The sequence below is a fragment of the Tachypleus tridentatus genome, chromosome 2 (genome assembly GCF_004210375.1).
Source record: "Tachypleus tridentatus isolate NWPU-2018 chromosome 2, ASM421037v1, whole genome shotgun sequence".
Classification (NCBI taxonomy): domain Eukaryota; kingdom Metazoa; phylum Arthropoda; class Merostomata; order Xiphosura; family Limulidae; genus Tachypleus; species Tachypleus tridentatus.
In genome coordinates, this window is record NC_134826.1 from 131,956,230 (window position 1) to 131,974,173 (window position 17,944).

Here is a 17,944-nt window from a genome sequence, read left to right on the forward strand (position 1 = left end):
CCCTCTGATTAACAGTATGAGTTTTGAAGTTGTTGTCTGTTTAATTTGCTGGATTTTAGGGTGCTGTGTGAGGTGTTTTAGTGTATCTATTTTATATATATAATTGAAATGAAGAAATCTTAAGAGTATGGGTATTGACTGTACTTTAGCTAGTGAGATGTGAGTTTTTATTAAATGTTGATAGAGTTTTATGTGTTTCATTATTACTTTATGAGCTTGGCAGTTGTATTTCTTCAGTAAGTAATAAACTTAATGCTTGTGTCATTGAAATATTTCTAGCTGATTTGCTTATTGTGAATACTAAAATTATTATGTTACATTACTGATTCATTATCAGTATTTCTGGATTTTTTGTAAGTAAATATTATTTCTTTTGTATAGTAATTAGAAATAAAAAATGTGAAAAAAATGCAAAGTGCTCAAAACACAATATTGTTAAGGTTCTCAGTATCATCTTTTTTGACACTGTCACTAAGCTTGTGTTTGAATATATACTTATACTATGTCTAAACATTTGAGTCTGCTTTAAGTACAATTATAGTCTTGGTTTTGTTTAACTTAACTCTCACAGGTGGCCACATGTTCTTGTCAGCAAAATTTACTGGAAATGATGATGTTATCCTTCAGAGCCCTAATTATAAGGGTGATGGTGTGAAAAGAAACAAGTGCATAACATTTTTCTACTACTTTAATGCAAGGTATTCAAATAAGGCAGTTTTGAAAGTTTTTGGAAAAGATTCATCGGAACAGTGTAAGTGAAACAGGCTTTAAATATTTTAAAACTGCTATTTTATGCATGCACACTATTATTATAATATTTTCTTTTTAGGTTGCTCAAAATCATACACATAATTAAATGTAGCACATCTGTGTAAAAAGAATGTGGAGCTTATAATGAAACTGTTAAGATACCTTATAATATGTAAAAAGAATGTGGAGCTTATAATGAAACTGTTAAGATATCTTATAATAATGTAAAAAGAATGTGGAGCTTATAATGAAACTGCTAAGATACCTTATAATAATGTTTTCTGAAGTGAGAAATTTCTTTTTTACTGCCATCATTATACATACATTAAATAGATTGATTGAATTTTTGTTCTTGTCACTTGTGAAATGAGGTGTTAAAATACATTTTGAAACATGAGTTACAGTAGGTGCACTACTTATGACCAGTAGAAGGTATTTTATGATATACACAGAGTTATAAGGTATATCATGAAAGAAGAATGATGAAGATTATTTAATTATATTACAGTAAATGTAACTGTGTTATCAGCTATGCTCCTTTATGAATTTTAGTTCAGTTTTTTACCTGTAGTTTGATAGCTTTAAGAGTGTCTCTACTTTCCAAATACTTGAAGCACAAGTATTCTTTGTTCCTTCTTTTTAAAAATTGTGATTGAAATCCAAGTATGTGCTTTGGTATAAAATGTTTTTGTAAACGTGTTTATACCATAAAAGTTAACAAAGAATTATTTGTAGTAATCTTATTTCAGCTTATTAGTATATAACTATTTTGGTAAACATTAGATTATAAGAGATAACTATGTTTTTGTACAGTGTTTTAATTGCATTAAGAAATTAAAATGTAAGGGAAAAAATTTTTAGAATCCAGAAGCTTGCATTATTAAAAATCTGTTGTAACAAAAATACTGGAGATTTATTCTAGTAGGTAGGTTGATAGATAGAAATGACCCGGAGAAGTAGAATATAAAGTGGAAAAGGTGTGGTAAAATATGTTATCATTGAATTTATTGTAAATGTGGAGAAAATTCTTTTGTACTATTTACATTTATATACAATAAGTAGTTATTACCATAATTCAGTTATCTTTTTTAACTTATAGATTCGAAGTAAATGAAAAATGTATTAAACATGTTATTAATTAATTTTCAGAACAGTACAGTATTTGTTAAAATGTACAGTTTATTATTATATATTTTAAAAGTACAAGAATTAATGTTTGTTGACATGCTTCCAATATTGTTGTCAAGACCTCAGTTTTCAAGACCAAAACCTGAGGATTCAAGACCAAGACTGAGACCTTGTAATAAATTTTGTAGTGAAAAATGAAAATCACGTGCACAAACTCTGTTAACATCTTAATAAAAGATCTTTCAAATGTTAACCCCACATTCTTTGTTGTAATGTATCCTCTTATGAAAACAAAATAATTTAAAAAAATAAAAAAGGTCAGCAAATAAAAGTAAAACCAGCATTGGTATCAGTAAGTTCTTTATGATATTTGAAGTCAAACAGTATCACAGAATATTTACTAGACATGTTGAATATCAGGGATAATTGCTAACATTTACCAGGTGAAATCCACACAAACTTGTAATAAGCGTACTTGTAATGCAATGTAGAGTAGCAGTTAGTTTTGAATAGCAACTGTTATAACTGTGAATTGGTGTACAGGAAATATGAAAGTTGATGACATAAACAGTAAATAAGGGAGATGTTCTTATTAATTATTTAGAGTTTCTTTAAAATCATACACAAACAGTTTTGATATATTTGTTTTAATGAAAATCTGTTTTCATTTAAAATTTTGGAAACATAAGATTTTATTTTCTAATTTTAGACTCTGAGTTGTGGTCAAAAACAAAAACTGATGTTATTTTTAAGAAATGGTTATATGCTGAGATTCCATATTTAACAGAAGGAGATTTCAGGGTAAGAGAAAGGATATGAATATATAGAATTTGTACATTTCTTATTTTATGTTTCCTTTGATGAGTTTTTTCATGATTCTGAAAGACACTTGATCAATTTTTTTTTACCATTTACTCTTTGCTGTTTCTTTTAATCATTTCAGGATGAAACTTAATTTATGACCCAAATGTTTTAAGTGTGAATATAACTGGTTTTCTTCTATAAATACAGATATAAATTGTGAAATACTAATAATATAGTTATGGCTTAAGTAGTTAGCTACTTTTTCTATGTGTGCTGTAATAGATAGCAAGTCTAGATTTTTTTTTCTTCTGTCATTGATGTTTTAATTTTGTAAAGTGATAAAATTTGATTTGAAAAATGTAAGTTTTATTCAAAAACTCTCCATCCTTCTTATGTAATTTCATATAAGATGTTGGCTTATTGTAGTCTAAGTGTGGTTGAATTTTAAGAATAATAAATTAAGTGATAATAATTTGAAAAAATAAAAGTAATGAATTTTATGCCAGATATATTTAGTTATATAAAGCATAAAAACTATTATCTGATTCTTATTTTTTTTAGCATTTGGAATTTGATTTAGCAAATTAGATAAAGTTTTTTGTATGTAATCAATAAACATATTAAATTTAAATTGTTAACAGTGATTGTTAGGTTTTAATCATACTATTTTGAAAAACTTTATATAAAAATTTCAATTTTCATTAGGTGTCTGACAAAAACAAATTGGCCTAAAACCATTTTAATGTTTTGAGAAGAAGGTCACTTTGGTTATGTTTAAACTTGATGTATTGATAAAAGATAAATTCAGTCATATTGGTCATTATTGTATGGATTAAGTGCATTGAAGTTTCAAGTTATTTTATATTTCCTAAGAAAATATGTTTCTCTTCAAATATTTATGTTTATATAGTTTGAGAAGTTTTTAGTTTAATGGATTTTAATTTCTTGCGATTCCTTCACTTAAAAACTCATTTTTCTGAGGAAGAGAAAATTACAGTGAGTTGTGAATTCTGAGTTAAAAGATTGCTGAAGAGATTCCATCTTAGCACCCCGGAATGATTTAAGTTCTATATGTAATACAATACTAAATTATATTGAAGATTACACTGTTCATGCAAGAAGGTTTTATTGTCCACATTTATAATTAAAATTGTGCTGTAACGTATGAAAAATGCTGAACATACTAGGTCTGTTTTTGTATTATGAAAAAGTACAATACTAATAACTGTTAAATAACTTGTCGATTTTGTGTTGTTTTTTACTAGCAAATTATTTTTCTGAAAAGTGTTTATGTTGTGGATGAATTATTGTGGCTTCAAAGGAGTATTTGTCTGTCTATAAATACTTTCTCATTTTAGAAGCTTGGTTTATACATTAATCAGTTCAATAATATCTGTTTCTTATTTTCATCTATCTAATTCTTTATGAAGATTGAATTTCGAGGATTGTTAGAATCAGACAGTTCCTCTCCTACCTTGGCAATAGATGATGTAAAAATAGTGGATGGAATTTGTACTGAAGCTGGTAAGTCAGTAGTTTTATTATTTTCTTGTGAAACATATACATTTCTTTTAACTTTGAGCTAAATACTCAGAAAAAAAATATTTTTGCCTTAAAAGTTATTTTTAATTGTATGTAAGTGTTCCAAAATATATTATCAGATTATGGAAAATGTTTCTCTAACACAAGTAGATTATTACAGTTTGATTTACTGTAAGTTGTAAGATATCTGCTCTGAAACAGAATCATATTTTTACAGATGCAATTTAATGCCATTTATGTCAAGTACCAAATGAGGTATTCTCCCCTCTTAATAAGACAGAAGTTGCCCATCTATAATCATGCAAAGAACACACCAAATAGACCAGTGTAATGTTGAGCAATATTCTTCTTACAAATTAATCACTCTTCAACGTGCTACATACTTACTTGGAGAAAGTTTGAAATCAAATTTAGCCCCATTTTTATACACGAATTGAACGCAGATTGTGGTGGTGGATGTATTGTGTTGGCAGAATAAACATGGATGGATATATTCACTTATGGGAGCCACATGCTACGTTCTATTGTTTTGGTTATATAACTTATGCAGTCTTGCCCTTATTTCAGCTGGATTGATGATAATTTCCATGAAAAAGCATGTTAAATTGGCTGGTGTGTTCTCTAAAAAGGAGAGGATTGACTAAATGAAGCCCACTTGACTTCCATACCATCAAACTGTAAAGCATGTATTTTGCTAAGTGATTTCAAACACTAAAACATGCCCTGGAAATTATTGTTTCAGAAGAATGATTAAGGATACTTTAGGATAATATTAACAATGATTTTATGCATGAAGTAAAATGTTAAAAACCATATGATTGTAGGCTAAATGATAAATCATGCTTATCAAATCATGTGATATTTTATCTCACAGCTGATTTGCACAATAATAACGTTTAGAGCATGATTGTGGTTACTCTATTACAGTGGCTTTTCCCTGCCATTGCTAAAATATAAATTCTAGTATGAACACACCTCTTTACACAGATTATTCATTTTTTATTAAAGTTGCACTTTCTGCCTGGAAGATATGCCACCACCTTTGTGCAAACACCACCCACCTAATATTCACACAAATCTGCACTACTGTGTGATGACACACCATGTAGAAATACTCCCCAGTAGAAGTGCAACGTAACCTCTTGTGCAAATACTTCTTTATGTTCATGTGTGAAATTCCTCATTCTTTTCCTCATCACATTCATGGAAAGACATATTTAAATTTGTTAAAATGGTTTACTTTGATCAACCTTTCAATATGAATTCATAAATTAACTTGATTACTTTTCTGCTGAAGCAAACAAAAATTTAACTTAGAATTACCAACAATTTAGGAAGTGTTTTTTTGCCTGTTGAGACAATGATGGCCATCATCCAGTGTGCGGTGGGGTTCATATTACAATCTCGACCCTCATATTCTGTTCCTGTCACATGTGTCTTTTCACAAATATTTGAAGCTGAAGTTAAGGAGGATGAATTAGAGTAACTTTATCCACCAAATACTTCTCTTCCTGATGAATATCTTTAGACTTTTCCTGCCCATCTTTCATCTAATTTCTGTTTTTGGTTTCTTTTCTTCTCCCTGACCAGCTCATTTTCCACCTTTTTATTTGCTTAGATATCTGTGGTTGGCTGAGAACAGATAGCCCATTCTATAGCATTGTGCTTGATTCTAAACAAACAAGTAAAGAATGGCTCAGAGATTTTAAAAATCTTTTTTTTTATAAGTACAAACTCTTAGATCGTAACTCTGTCATCTGTTGGCCGATTTGAGTTCTAGTTACAGTTTTGGACTCAGGAGGTCAAATATTTTTGAGTGATGTGATTGACCATGTCTGAGGTATCACAGATTAATTCACTCTAATGCTGCCTAAAATAATTTCATTTTCATTGTAGGCTGGTAGAGATCCTGAGGAGAAATAAAATTTATTTGGGTACATGTGCACTGCATGCTTTTTATTGCTGGCTCACAAATAAATACCTGATAAAAAAAAGAAAAAAGTCCTCATAGATTAATTTAGTATAATCCTGCATAAAAGAATGTCAAGTGCAATGACTGTTGAAGATTCCCTCTTGTTTGAAATTTGACGATGTTATGTGTCCATTCCTCCTTGCTTAGTTTTATGGTGTGCCATTGTTTAATATTAGGTGATTCATGGTCTTACACGAGTACGTTGACTGTTTTTACTTTTAATACATTTTCAAATTTGTAAACAACAGGAAAAAAAAAGAAATATTTTGAAGAAAGAGGTTAATATTTTAAAGTAAATATATTTTATTGTTATTACTGTATTTAAAGTATTAACAAATTAGAAGCTAAAATAAAGCCTTAGAGAAAAGTAATTTTATGCAGACTGGAAACATAGGAATGTAATAGAGAGTATCTGTTTTTAGGTTTTTGTGATTTTGAGGAGCATATGTGTTTTTGGACTGATGATGGAGATTTTCCCTGGCTACGTAAGAAAGGCTCTTCACACTCTGAAGAAGATGGACCACAGATTGACCATAGTACTGGAACACCTTATGGTATCACTGTTGGAAATAGTTAAAATAAGCTTATAAATATGCAGACTTTTTATATGTGTATATATGTTGAATTTTATGAAGTTTCTGCACTTTTTTTGCACTGCTTGTTTTTCTTTGTTAAGTTAAAATAAATTTTGTAAAGAAACATTTATATTGATGTCAGGTATTTATCATTTGTTCAATAGCCCCAAAACAGTTTTCTTTGTAATTTTTTAAAAATGAATTCTAGTTTCTTATTTTAAATTGTGTGTTGTATAAATTGAGTGTGTAATAAATAGATTAGATGTAGGTAAAAATTAGCACTTGAATAAAGAGTAAATAAACACATCTTGTTATTCATGCAGCTTTTCATTTACAGTGTAATGAGTAACATCATAACCTCCACTTGAATTACAAGTCTGATTATTATGTGCATAATTGAGATCAAGTTGTTTTTTTAATTAAGAATTAGTTGGATCACCTCTCCAATTATGAAAAATATTTAGGTTTTTCATATAGTTAATCAAATTCACCTGAAAGAATTATGTCATGTCAAATTGAATTGTTTTATGTGGATATAGATTGTTGCATATACTTATGTTGTTTATATACAATGATAATTTTAATGATCTAGATGATAGAAACGTATGCAAGTTCATTTTGTAATTGGACTGTCATTGTAAAATGAAACTACTTATTTGTCTTTCTTGTTCCAGGATTCTATGTATTTATAAATTCCCATGATACAAAGTCAGACCACATTGCTAGACTGCAAAGTGAGGTGTTTCCTCCATTGAACAATGAGAGTCGTTGTATGATTTTCTGGTATCACATGTATGGTGATGAAAGAAGATCTTTGCGGGTGAGAAATCTTTAGTGGATATGTATAACTTGTTTGGTTTACACTGTAACAAAGATGATATTTCTAACAGTCGTGTCAAATAAGTTTCATCAATGATAAGATTTGAAATAAAATTTAATAATGTTGGTGTAAAAATTATGTTTACATTTCGTTGAAAGAAAATAGTAAAGGCATGTAGACAGTTGTTAATACATTAATTATTGTTATCACAGTTTGTGATTGTAAACTTCTCTTCTAAGATATTAAAAATGAAGGATTAATTCATACTTTTGATGGTGGTTATGCTGTTGTTAGTGAAGTGGTGATGTAATTCTTGTCATTGCTTTCAATATAAAGGTCTTGAGATTGTTGTGCAAGTAAACAGCATAGAAAGAACTGATTTATGGTAGATTTCATGAAAGCAGACTTTTATACTTTTTCTATAACAAAACATTTGTGACTTCTCTTTGACTACCAGCTTGAAGGGAGGGCCTTAGTGTTCTCACTTTGCAATGGGGTAAATTCTAATGTGAAACATGCAAGAAGCAAACTTTTTGAGTGGAACTTTCTCACCCTCATTTACCTGAAACTGTTTATGTACTGTTCAACTTGAATATTGTTAAAGCATAAACATACAAAACTTACTTGTGGGATAGGGGCATTTTATGAAGATGCTCTTGTATAATTACATAATTATGGGATATAAAAATTTTGATATGAGTATTGTCTGTCTAAAACTTTAATGGACTGCAACTACCTGCTGAGTGAAATGTGAACAGTGTATTGGCTTCTATACTGAGGTCTTTCTCAGGTCACTACAGGAACTTGTGTAAAGTCTAATAAAAGGTAAACACGTCTTAGTGGTAAAGCTTAGGCTGTGAGGTAAAGCAAGTGTGGTGATTGGTGGGTGTTGTCCATGTAACTATGATGTCATCCTTTCCGTGTAGTTTGTTGGAGTGGATGTCCATAGGTTATTGATGTACATGCCATTGACTTTATTGAGTTGAATTTGGTGAAGTTTGATGTGAATATCTTTTAATTTTTTTTTTTTTTCAGTTGTGAGCTTTGTCTAAAATTCTGTTGATCCTACTTTATGATTTATACTGTGTTGTAGTTATGTTCAGCCAAAGCCAATTGATCTAGGTGTGTTAGTTTAATAGTACTGTTTTTATTTCATTCTTTGTTCTATGGTTTGACTAATTTTTCCAATTGTAAGTATTGCCCACATGAACATGGTACATCATAGATGAGCTCTTGTTTGTATTTGTTGCTTGGTTGTTTCACTTTGCTGAGGTTAGTTTGAAAACATTGAAATAAACTTTAAGATTGATTTTCAACAAATCCTTTTCATTTTTTTTTTCTTAATATAGGAATATAGGATAAAGAAATGATCAGTTGTTATTGGTCTTGTTGATTGTTGTTGTAGACCTTTCTTCTTGTTGGTGGTAGATATGAAACTTGAAGGGTATCTATTTTTGAAAACTTTTTCTGAAAATGTTTTTTTTTTTTTAATATGGTCTTCATCACAAATCTTTCTGACTTTGTCAAACATATTTGTTATAATTCTGCATTTAACAGCTATTGAATGGTTGGACCTGTAGTGTAGGTATCTATTAATGTGGGTGAGGTTCCTATAAACATTTATGTTGAGATGGTCTACATGTTGTTGAATGAGTATAACAAAAAATTACAGGGTTTTACTTTCTTCTGATTGTATGGTGAGATGTAAACTGGGGTTTACAGAATTTAAGAGACAGAGAAAACCTTCAAGCAGTGATGATCCATGTGACCAGATAATAAATGTATCGTTTACGTAGTGTTTCCAAATCTTAGGTTTTAAAATACTTGCTTGTTGGGCTCTGGCTTCAGAGTTTTTCATGGAAATGTTGAGAATACGTCAGGGAGATGATCACATAGAAAGGACAGTTGTTTGCTCATTGAATTTGTTTAGGAATTAGAAGTAGGTAGAGTTAGTGCAGAAGGTCAACAGTTCTAAGACACTGTCTACATTGAGACTTGTTTGGAGATCTAGAGACATGTCTGCTGTTAATCGTAGGAGAACAAGGTTGACAGGAATATACATAAGCATACACATATATTGTAAAACAAATAGCACATAAACAGTTTAATTTAAACTTTTATTAAAAAGGGAAAGAAATTTTTATTGAGCATAGTTTATGTGAAAATGGAAATTTTAAAATATTTGTGTATTGAAAAAATATATACATGTAGAGAGAGCAGGATTCTAAGATTTTAATATTCCCAAAGAAATGCAGACTTTCTTGTAATAATTGAGTATGTGAAGCCCTTGGGTAAGCATGCAAATAATTCAACTTTGTGCAACAAATGAGAAGAAAAACATGGTTTGTGTATCAGAAATGATGCTTCTTATTTGACAAATGACAGTTGAAATGGAATAAGAAAGGAAATGATAAACATTTAATTGAATTTAAAACAGTGTGTGCTAAATGGCATCATGGGTGAAACAAATGACCGTGCTAATGAGCATCAGTTGTTGAATATTATATAAGAGATGTTTATATCATCCTTTGGTGTCCTGCTATGGACAGAACTGAACTATTTTAAGTTCATGTGCTTACAGTAGTATACCTATTTAGATGATTTGGGTTATGACAAAATCAGTACAAAGTTGCAGATATTTCATTCTAATTAGTGTTTTGTTAGAATAAAATATAAAAAAATCATACTTTTCACATAACAACAATTATTGATAAATAGTGGTTTGAAGATATTGTGATTTTAAATTTTTATCATAAGAATGACATACTTTAATGGAAATCTCAGTTTACAGATTTACAGTGAAAAAACTAGGAATTGATTCTTTGTAATGAAATGGAATATAGATGTACCAATGTGTAGCTTTGTGCTTAAAGAAACAAGTAATACTTTAAACAAGTTGTAGTAAAATAAATTATTTCTTGTTAATGTTTGTCAATTATCTAAGATTTTTAATGATTTCAGACTTCCCAAAAAGTGACTGCTTTAAAAATAAGTCATATTTTTAAAAGACTTAAATAACCTTACTTTTTCATGAAAGTCACAGCTTATTTTAGTGACCAGACAAGAGGGTCATTTGGGTTTTTAGCTTTGTTTGTACAGTTTATTTTTAAGTATTTTGGTATAAGTTGTTATCAACATTAAGATTTGTTTGCAGGTGATGGTTAGAACTGAGAATCAAACAGAAAAAACTGTTTGGGTGCTTAAAGGTTACCATGACAAAACTTGGCAGAAAGGGAGAGTGTCTGTAGTTTCAAGAGATGAAAGTCACCAGGTTGGAGCTTTGCTTCTCTTTGTACATTATCATAGCTTGTGCTTTTTTTTAAACTTTTCAATATAAAATTATTCTACATGGAAATATTATTTACTCCTAACTTTAAAAATTTATAAAATTATGTATAGAAGCATTTCAAGTAATGATCACAAGTCAGACAAATTAACATGCAAAATGTAAACAAAAAACAAAATATTTACATTGATTTGTTAGTTTTTGCATGAATTCAAAACTGACTTTGTATCAAAAACTTAAATTGTGCAAAATATATGTATTTTTTAGTTACTGTTTACACCTAATTATTAATTGTTTTTCATTAAAAAAATGGTTTATATTTTACAGACAATGTATAATTTTTTTAAAAAACATAGTACTAAGTTACTAAGAACATTCTGATTGCCTGTTTTATTATCATTACTATATGGATGTATTCAGTTTGATTTCCACTGACAGAAGTGTCAGTTTCAGGTTAATCATGGTATACAATTGTATTTAAAGTGTACTGAAGTTTTAATTGCTACTTTGCAGACAATATATTGTTTAAAGAGAATAATTACAATATCCATGTTATCAGATCTTAGAGACTGTAATTATTGGACTTGTAATTGTTTCTAGAGTATGTGGAAATGAAATCCAAATACCTGAATTATAAGAACAAGTTCAGTAGTGCCGTGCCGATTTTTCAATTTTGACTTCTTTTGAAGAATCAGGAGTATCTTTTCCTTTTTTCATCCCCTGGTGGGACAGCAGTATGTCTTTTAATTTACAGGGTTAAAATCAGGGGCTCAATTTCATTTAGTGGGCACACTAAATAGCCCAGTATGGCTTTGCTGTAAGAAAGCACACACACCTTCCCTTTTAGCATAGCCTCATTTTCACCTCTCCTAATTATTATGAACATGGTAAAGAATGGAACCACATTACAGTCACTTAGTTCATATTGAATAATGCTTACATTGTTCTTGAATATAAGACTATACTATTCTTTGGGTGATCCTCCAGTCTTTTGTCAGTTGAAGCAATGTACATGCATTCACTTTCATATGTCAGACAGCAAAATTTATGACTGTTTAGAGAACTGGATTTAAAGGAAAAGAGATTTTTCAGTAGAAGTCTAAACACATATTGAGGGTGATATTTGGATGTTGATTAGAGTGTTTAATTTCTTCTTTCAGAGTCATAAGTATGAGATGGTTAAAAAGAAAGAAATAATTAAAAATACATATAACTCTTTCTTAATAAATGTTCACATCTATTAAAGTTGTAGTCTATGTTGAACTGGTCTGTAAACTGTCTTATACATGTTTAAGATTGGCTTTCTGCAGAATAGAAAAGGTTGAGAACCTTTGATATTTTGCTTTCAGATGCAAAACGTTGATAATTATAATTCATAAATAATACGTTAATAATTCATAAATGATACATACTTTTTTAATTGTAGTATTTGGTTAAACTCAAACCTATTACTTTTTTAATATTAAAAATAAAATAATTCCCCTCTTTTCATCATTGTGAAAGTCCAGATTAATAGATAGAAGCATTGCATTTATTACTGTGTAGTGTTAAGAAGAGTGGATAGATTAAAATGCACAAATTAGTTTACAATCATTATCAAACTCTTAAATACATTTATTTCAATTATCACCTAAGTCTCTTTGTTAGAGTATGTCTCTTATATTAGAGATGAATTAAGCAAGTACACAGGCCTTGTGTCAGCAATGCACTTAGAATATTTTGCTGTTGATATAGTTTCCAGAAGGTATTAAATTTACTGTTAACTAATTGTGGGCAAAAACAAAATGCACATATTAAGAAGTTGCTTTCCAAGCCTTGTTAATCAGTATACTCTTATTTGTGAATGATATAATTGCACCAGAACTGCCAGATATTTTAAAAGTATTTGTAAATTCTTGAAAAAAAAATAAGAATATGGGTAAAATACTTTTGCTATTTTACCAAAACTCAGAATTTACAATGTTAACTGAAGGTGGTTTTAATTGTGTGGAGTATTTTAGTAGCATTGATGAAAGCATTTTTTAAATTATTTAAAGTCAGATTTTTGGGTCATTATTAAGTTAAACCAAAAAAACTCTTTTCACAGGTTGTGTTTGAGGGAAACTTGAAAAATGGATCTAAAGGATTTATTGCTATTGATGACATTCGATTTACTAGTACCGAAAAGTGTGCTCTTGTGCCTAAGCAAGCTGATCCATCTGATGACAGTAAGTAACCTTAGTTTAATAAGACCAGAAAAATATCGAGTTTCAAAACTTATTGATAAGTTGACAATTAAAACAATTCTAAACCAGATGTGTGTATCTATATATTTTTCTTTTTGATATGAACATTTAGCTATTTGAAGAAACATATAGTTTCTTTAATTCTTTCACATATTTACATAAATATCCATAAGAATTTATGTAGTCTGCTTAATCATTTATCTTTTGCAAGGGACAGTGTTGTCACATTGTCATAGAAATAGTAGTAATTTATATTTAACAAGAGTACATCTGTAGCATAAAAATATGAGCACAGAAATAGTGAAACCGACTCATTTTATAACTATGCGTTGTTACCTTTCTTGATACATGTTAACTCATTTGTTAATTAAGTATTATGAGGATGCTGTGTATATGTTCACATTTATGACTTTGGTTTTATTATCAATTAAGTTATAGTTTAAATGTTGAACAATGGTGAAACATTGCAAATTAGTAGGCCTAACATTTATGATAAAAATCAAATAATCTGCACATTTGTTTTGCATTCATTTGAACTTGGACAAGTAAAGAACGTAAAAATAAGCTTTGGACTTTTATCACAGATTTATCGGTTAATTATTTTGCTGTGCTTTACTTCTTCAGATATATCCAAATCTTGTATAGGAATGTGAAAATTTGTTATTTCTTTCATTTGATGCCAAGAGTGTTGGATTATAGTACAATGACAATAGTTTCAGCATTGTATTTCTTACTAAATTCCCCCTTTTTAAAACATTTTTACTTGATAAGCCATGTCTATTATTTGAGTGTTATGAAATTTTATTTATAGTTTGGCATTGTAATTTTTCATTGTGTTTGTTTTTACTTGTATTGCTATACTATTGATGTAATATAATTAAGCAACATTGTTATGAATGGTAATCTATTATGTAATATATAATTGTTTTTATACAGAACACTATTTTCTTTCAAGCATTTGTTTCATTTGTATAATCAGAGTGACTTACCTTTTTTCTTTTTTTAATCATAGATTTAAGAAGTTAGTACTCGTAACTTATTTCTTTAGTACTATTTTAACAGATTGTCATTGAAAAATGTCTTTATATTTCTTTCTCTCACCCTCTTTGTTATTTTAGTTGAAAATCTTTTGACTTGCTCCTTTGATGATGAAACTTTGTGTTATTGGAGTGAAAATAATGAACAATTAAGTTGGAAATTTGGAGAGAGATCGTCAGCTGCAGAAATTTTTGGACCATTGAAACCTGTAGATGGAAAAGGTAAAACATAAAATCAATTGCCTAAAATACCTTATTTAATTATGTTAATATGTAACTTACAAACCTACAAAACATATTTAAAACTGTTTTTAGTCTTTCCTTTGTAGTTTACAAGTTTGAGGATGATTTTTCAAAATCTAGTTTTGTTGAATTTAAAAGTTCTGATTTTTATTAACTGAAATAAATATGTTACAGGACAATGACCTTCATCACTATAGAAATGTTCCCTATTGACAATGCAGAATGTCAGCAAACTTGTACTGTTAGAAACTGGGCTTCAATACCTGTACTGGGCAGAGTATAGATAGCCCAATGTGCAGCTTTGTGCTTAACTACAAACAAAGAAACACAAGAGAAAAATATACCCAAACATACTTTTATACACTACAAACATATTCATCTTCAGAACAGTTGAGATAAAATTGTTGGAGTGCTTAAAATAGAAAAGACTTTAACTACAACTTTATTTTAAAATAAAACTATCTCAAAATCTAAAGTAGTCTATCATTCATTGATGGCTGTTATCAGTTTAATTGGCCTTATTATCATATTTTTTAACTTTGGTACTTTTATTTTATTTGATACAGAAATTATGTTGAAAGTGTAACTAATTTTTGTGTAAAATTGTCAGTTTAGTTTATTTGTTGTATTATGTATTTTGTTAGTCAATGTTAGTTGAGGTGGACAGTCTTACATTGTAAAGCAGTTGTATTTTAGTTTCAAAATTAGATAAAGAAATACATTTTACTAGACTCTTTCATGTTTATTTTTATTGCTAACTGATAGGTTTTTACATGTTTTTATAAACAGTGAATATTTTAATAGTCTAAGACTATTAAAGACTTTAAAACAGAAATCATTATCTTAATAAGTATTAATTATTGAACAGGTAAGTATTTGTACATTCCTTCACTACAAGACCACAGTTCAACACAAATAGCAGTTCTTGAGAGTGCTGTTCTACCTGTATTTGATGAAGATATATGTCTGACCTTTTGGTATCATATGTTTGGCCCTGCTGTTGGTGAACTTCATGTTGGGATTCATAATGTTACTGAACAAGGATTAGGAAGAGAGATTGCCTTTTGGGGAACTCGTGGGTCACAACCAGATAAATGGCACCAGTTTGCTGAGTCTATTGCTCTTCCTGAAGGAAAATATGAGGTAATTAACAAATATTTTTTGTCTTAGGTATGTTTTGCGACTCTCAAAAATAGTAGATTAGTGATAAATTTAAAAATATTTTGGTGACAGACAGCAGTTGTTCAAACAGAAATGTACACTTGTGGTCTTGATGAGATCAGCTGTTGACAGAATTTAAGGAGGTACAAAGTTACAGGAGTTCTCTGTTTTTTTGAATGGATATAAACGTTTAAAATATTTTATTATCATTTAAAAGAGTTAATAAGAATAACTTGTACTTCACCAGAGCTCTCTGTATTAAGCTTTCTGGATTAAAAACTGTGTAATATAAACCTCATTTGTAATACTTTCAAGCTGAAAATGATGGAAACATCAATTTAAACGTTGAGGAAATTTTTCATTAAAATTCCTATAGTTTAAATAAGTTAAAAGACTATCATTTACCATACAAAAGCCTTTATTCATTTTAAGCTAAAATCTTGAGTTTATATGGAAGATAGAATAAAATTGTATGCAACTCTCTTTTAGATATTGTGGTAAGTATACTTGATTCTAAAGTGATAAAATAAGTACTTTTAAACTGTGGAAATTTGTAAATTGTAACAACAGCTGTTTTGTGTGAGTAATTATGGGTTTTCAGGTTTGCTTGTTTGTAAGAAAACTGTAGTTGTCCTTCATCTTCCTTTAAACATACACACAAGCTTGAAAGCATTGCTTTTATGTCTAATAGAAGTTGTACACAATTTATAATGTTAAGTAGATTTACAGAATACTTTTTGTGAGCAATTATTTAGTGTTTAAATCCATTTCTTCTATCTTAAGAAACCAAAATGTCTTGAAATTACATGAAATAAAATGAAAGGCACAGAAAGCAGCTTGACTGAATTTATCACATAATCTTGACAAGATAGACCTCTAAGAACCACTAAAGTTTACAAATGCAAAATACATGCTATAAGAGAGGAAGATAAGGAATATTTGTCACATGAACGTCTTTCAACCTAGGTCTTATTTGTAAACAATTCATTAAAAAGATTTAATTATGTTAATAACGAGACCCACACTTGTTTATTAATTCAGGTATTTGTATTTTATTTATCATTACTAGTACGATCAGGCATTTATTTAAATTTTATTATTTATTTTCTGTATTAGTCTGTGTCTGAAAGTTTATTGTTTGTGAAGAAGTCAAAAGTTACTTGAGATCACAAGTAACTTTAGAATTTCTTCGTGGTGTTAAAATGTATATGAAACCTGAACTGTCTTGATGAAGAAATTCAATCCTAGAATTACTGAAAGGATCTGTTATTTACAAATTAATGTTCACAAAATTTTAAAAAAATTAAGCAAAAATGTAAAATATTTAAAAGAGATTTATTTCAGTTCTTTTAATTATTAACTTTTTTTGATGTGAAGAAGTTTTTGAAATTAATACGCAAAGTGACTACCTCAGTTTATTATTTTGTGTTTTTACATGACATATTAAGGATAGTTTCTAATATGTGGAAGTATATCTTTCTGTTACAACTGTATAACAGTTTTTAGTTAGTTTGTGAGCTGGTAATAATGTGTGTTGTGGATTGAATCTCAGAGTTCAGAATGTTGTATGATACATGAAGTAAATATTCTACATTTCAGATTCTGATCAAAGCTTTACCAATTAAAGGATTTGCAGGAGATATTGCGATTGATGAAATTAAAGGAAGCATTGGGTCATGTCTGCATCAAGGTAAATTGAAAGTCAGAATACTAGTAGCAAAGCCTTATCTTTTTATTTTTAGTTAATAACTCTAGACACAGTTCACTATAACTTTACCACTAGTGTAATATAATTTTTTTTGTGTTTCCAACTCGATATAAAAATATACACGAATTAAACTTTTTCTTTAATACAGGGGTTCCCAACCTTTTGGCACTTGCGACCCCTTAACGAAAAGTTTGAAACCCATGTGACCCCCTACTTAGGGCTTACTATCAGCAGCTTAATTTTTCTTTTATTTTCTGTGAAGGAGAGGGAAAGAAACATCTAAAAAAAATATTTGAAAATTCTGTAATTATTTATTAGCAAATTAAATCACATTGGTCCAACCTGAATTCACAAAAAGAACATATATTTCTTAAAATAATATTAACATAGGTTTGAACAGCTATCCAACCCAGCTAGTGAGATGCCTGATGTTGCATTTCAGCAGCAAGCTTTGAAATTCGTGGCCGAGCATTTGTTAGAGCCAGTCTCATGTCATCTCCAACATCCAATCTGTTCCTATTCTTTGTTTTTATATTGACAAGAGTGGAAAATCCTGCCTCACACAAGTGGGTAGAAGCAAATGGAACAAGGACACATAAAGCTATCATGCTGACTTTGGAGTATGACTGATACATAGCGCACCAGAACTGAGTCACGGATTTCACCTTGAAGAGATCATGAGCTGAAGAGTCA

General features: G+C 29.3%; 1 protein-coding gene across 1 annotated transcript in view; it reads left to right on the forward strand.

Moving 5' to 3' along the window:
• LOC143245132 (MAM and LDL-receptor class A domain-containing protein 1-like) overlaps positions 1–17,944 on the forward strand; it is a 209,706-nt gene that overhangs the window by 39,242 nt on the left and 152,520 nt on the right. The window contains exons 18-27 of the mRNA XM_076491067.1: positions 572–751; positions 2,588–2,679; positions 4,113–4,206; positions 6,619–6,750; positions 7,446–7,591; positions 10,746–10,862; positions 12,964–13,084; positions 14,221–14,361; positions 15,251–15,525; positions 17,143–17,233. Coding sequence (XP_076347182.1) covers positions 572–751; positions 2,588–2,679; positions 4,113–4,206; positions 6,619–6,750; positions 7,446–7,591; positions 10,746–10,862; positions 12,964–13,084; positions 14,221–14,361; positions 15,251–15,525; positions 17,143–17,233 — 1,389 coding nt within the window. The remainder of the gene's footprint in view (positions 1–571; positions 752–2,587; positions 2,680–4,112; positions 4,207–6,618; positions 6,751–7,445; positions 7,592–10,745; positions 10,863–12,963; positions 13,085–14,220; positions 14,362–15,250; positions 15,526–17,142; positions 17,234–17,944) is intronic.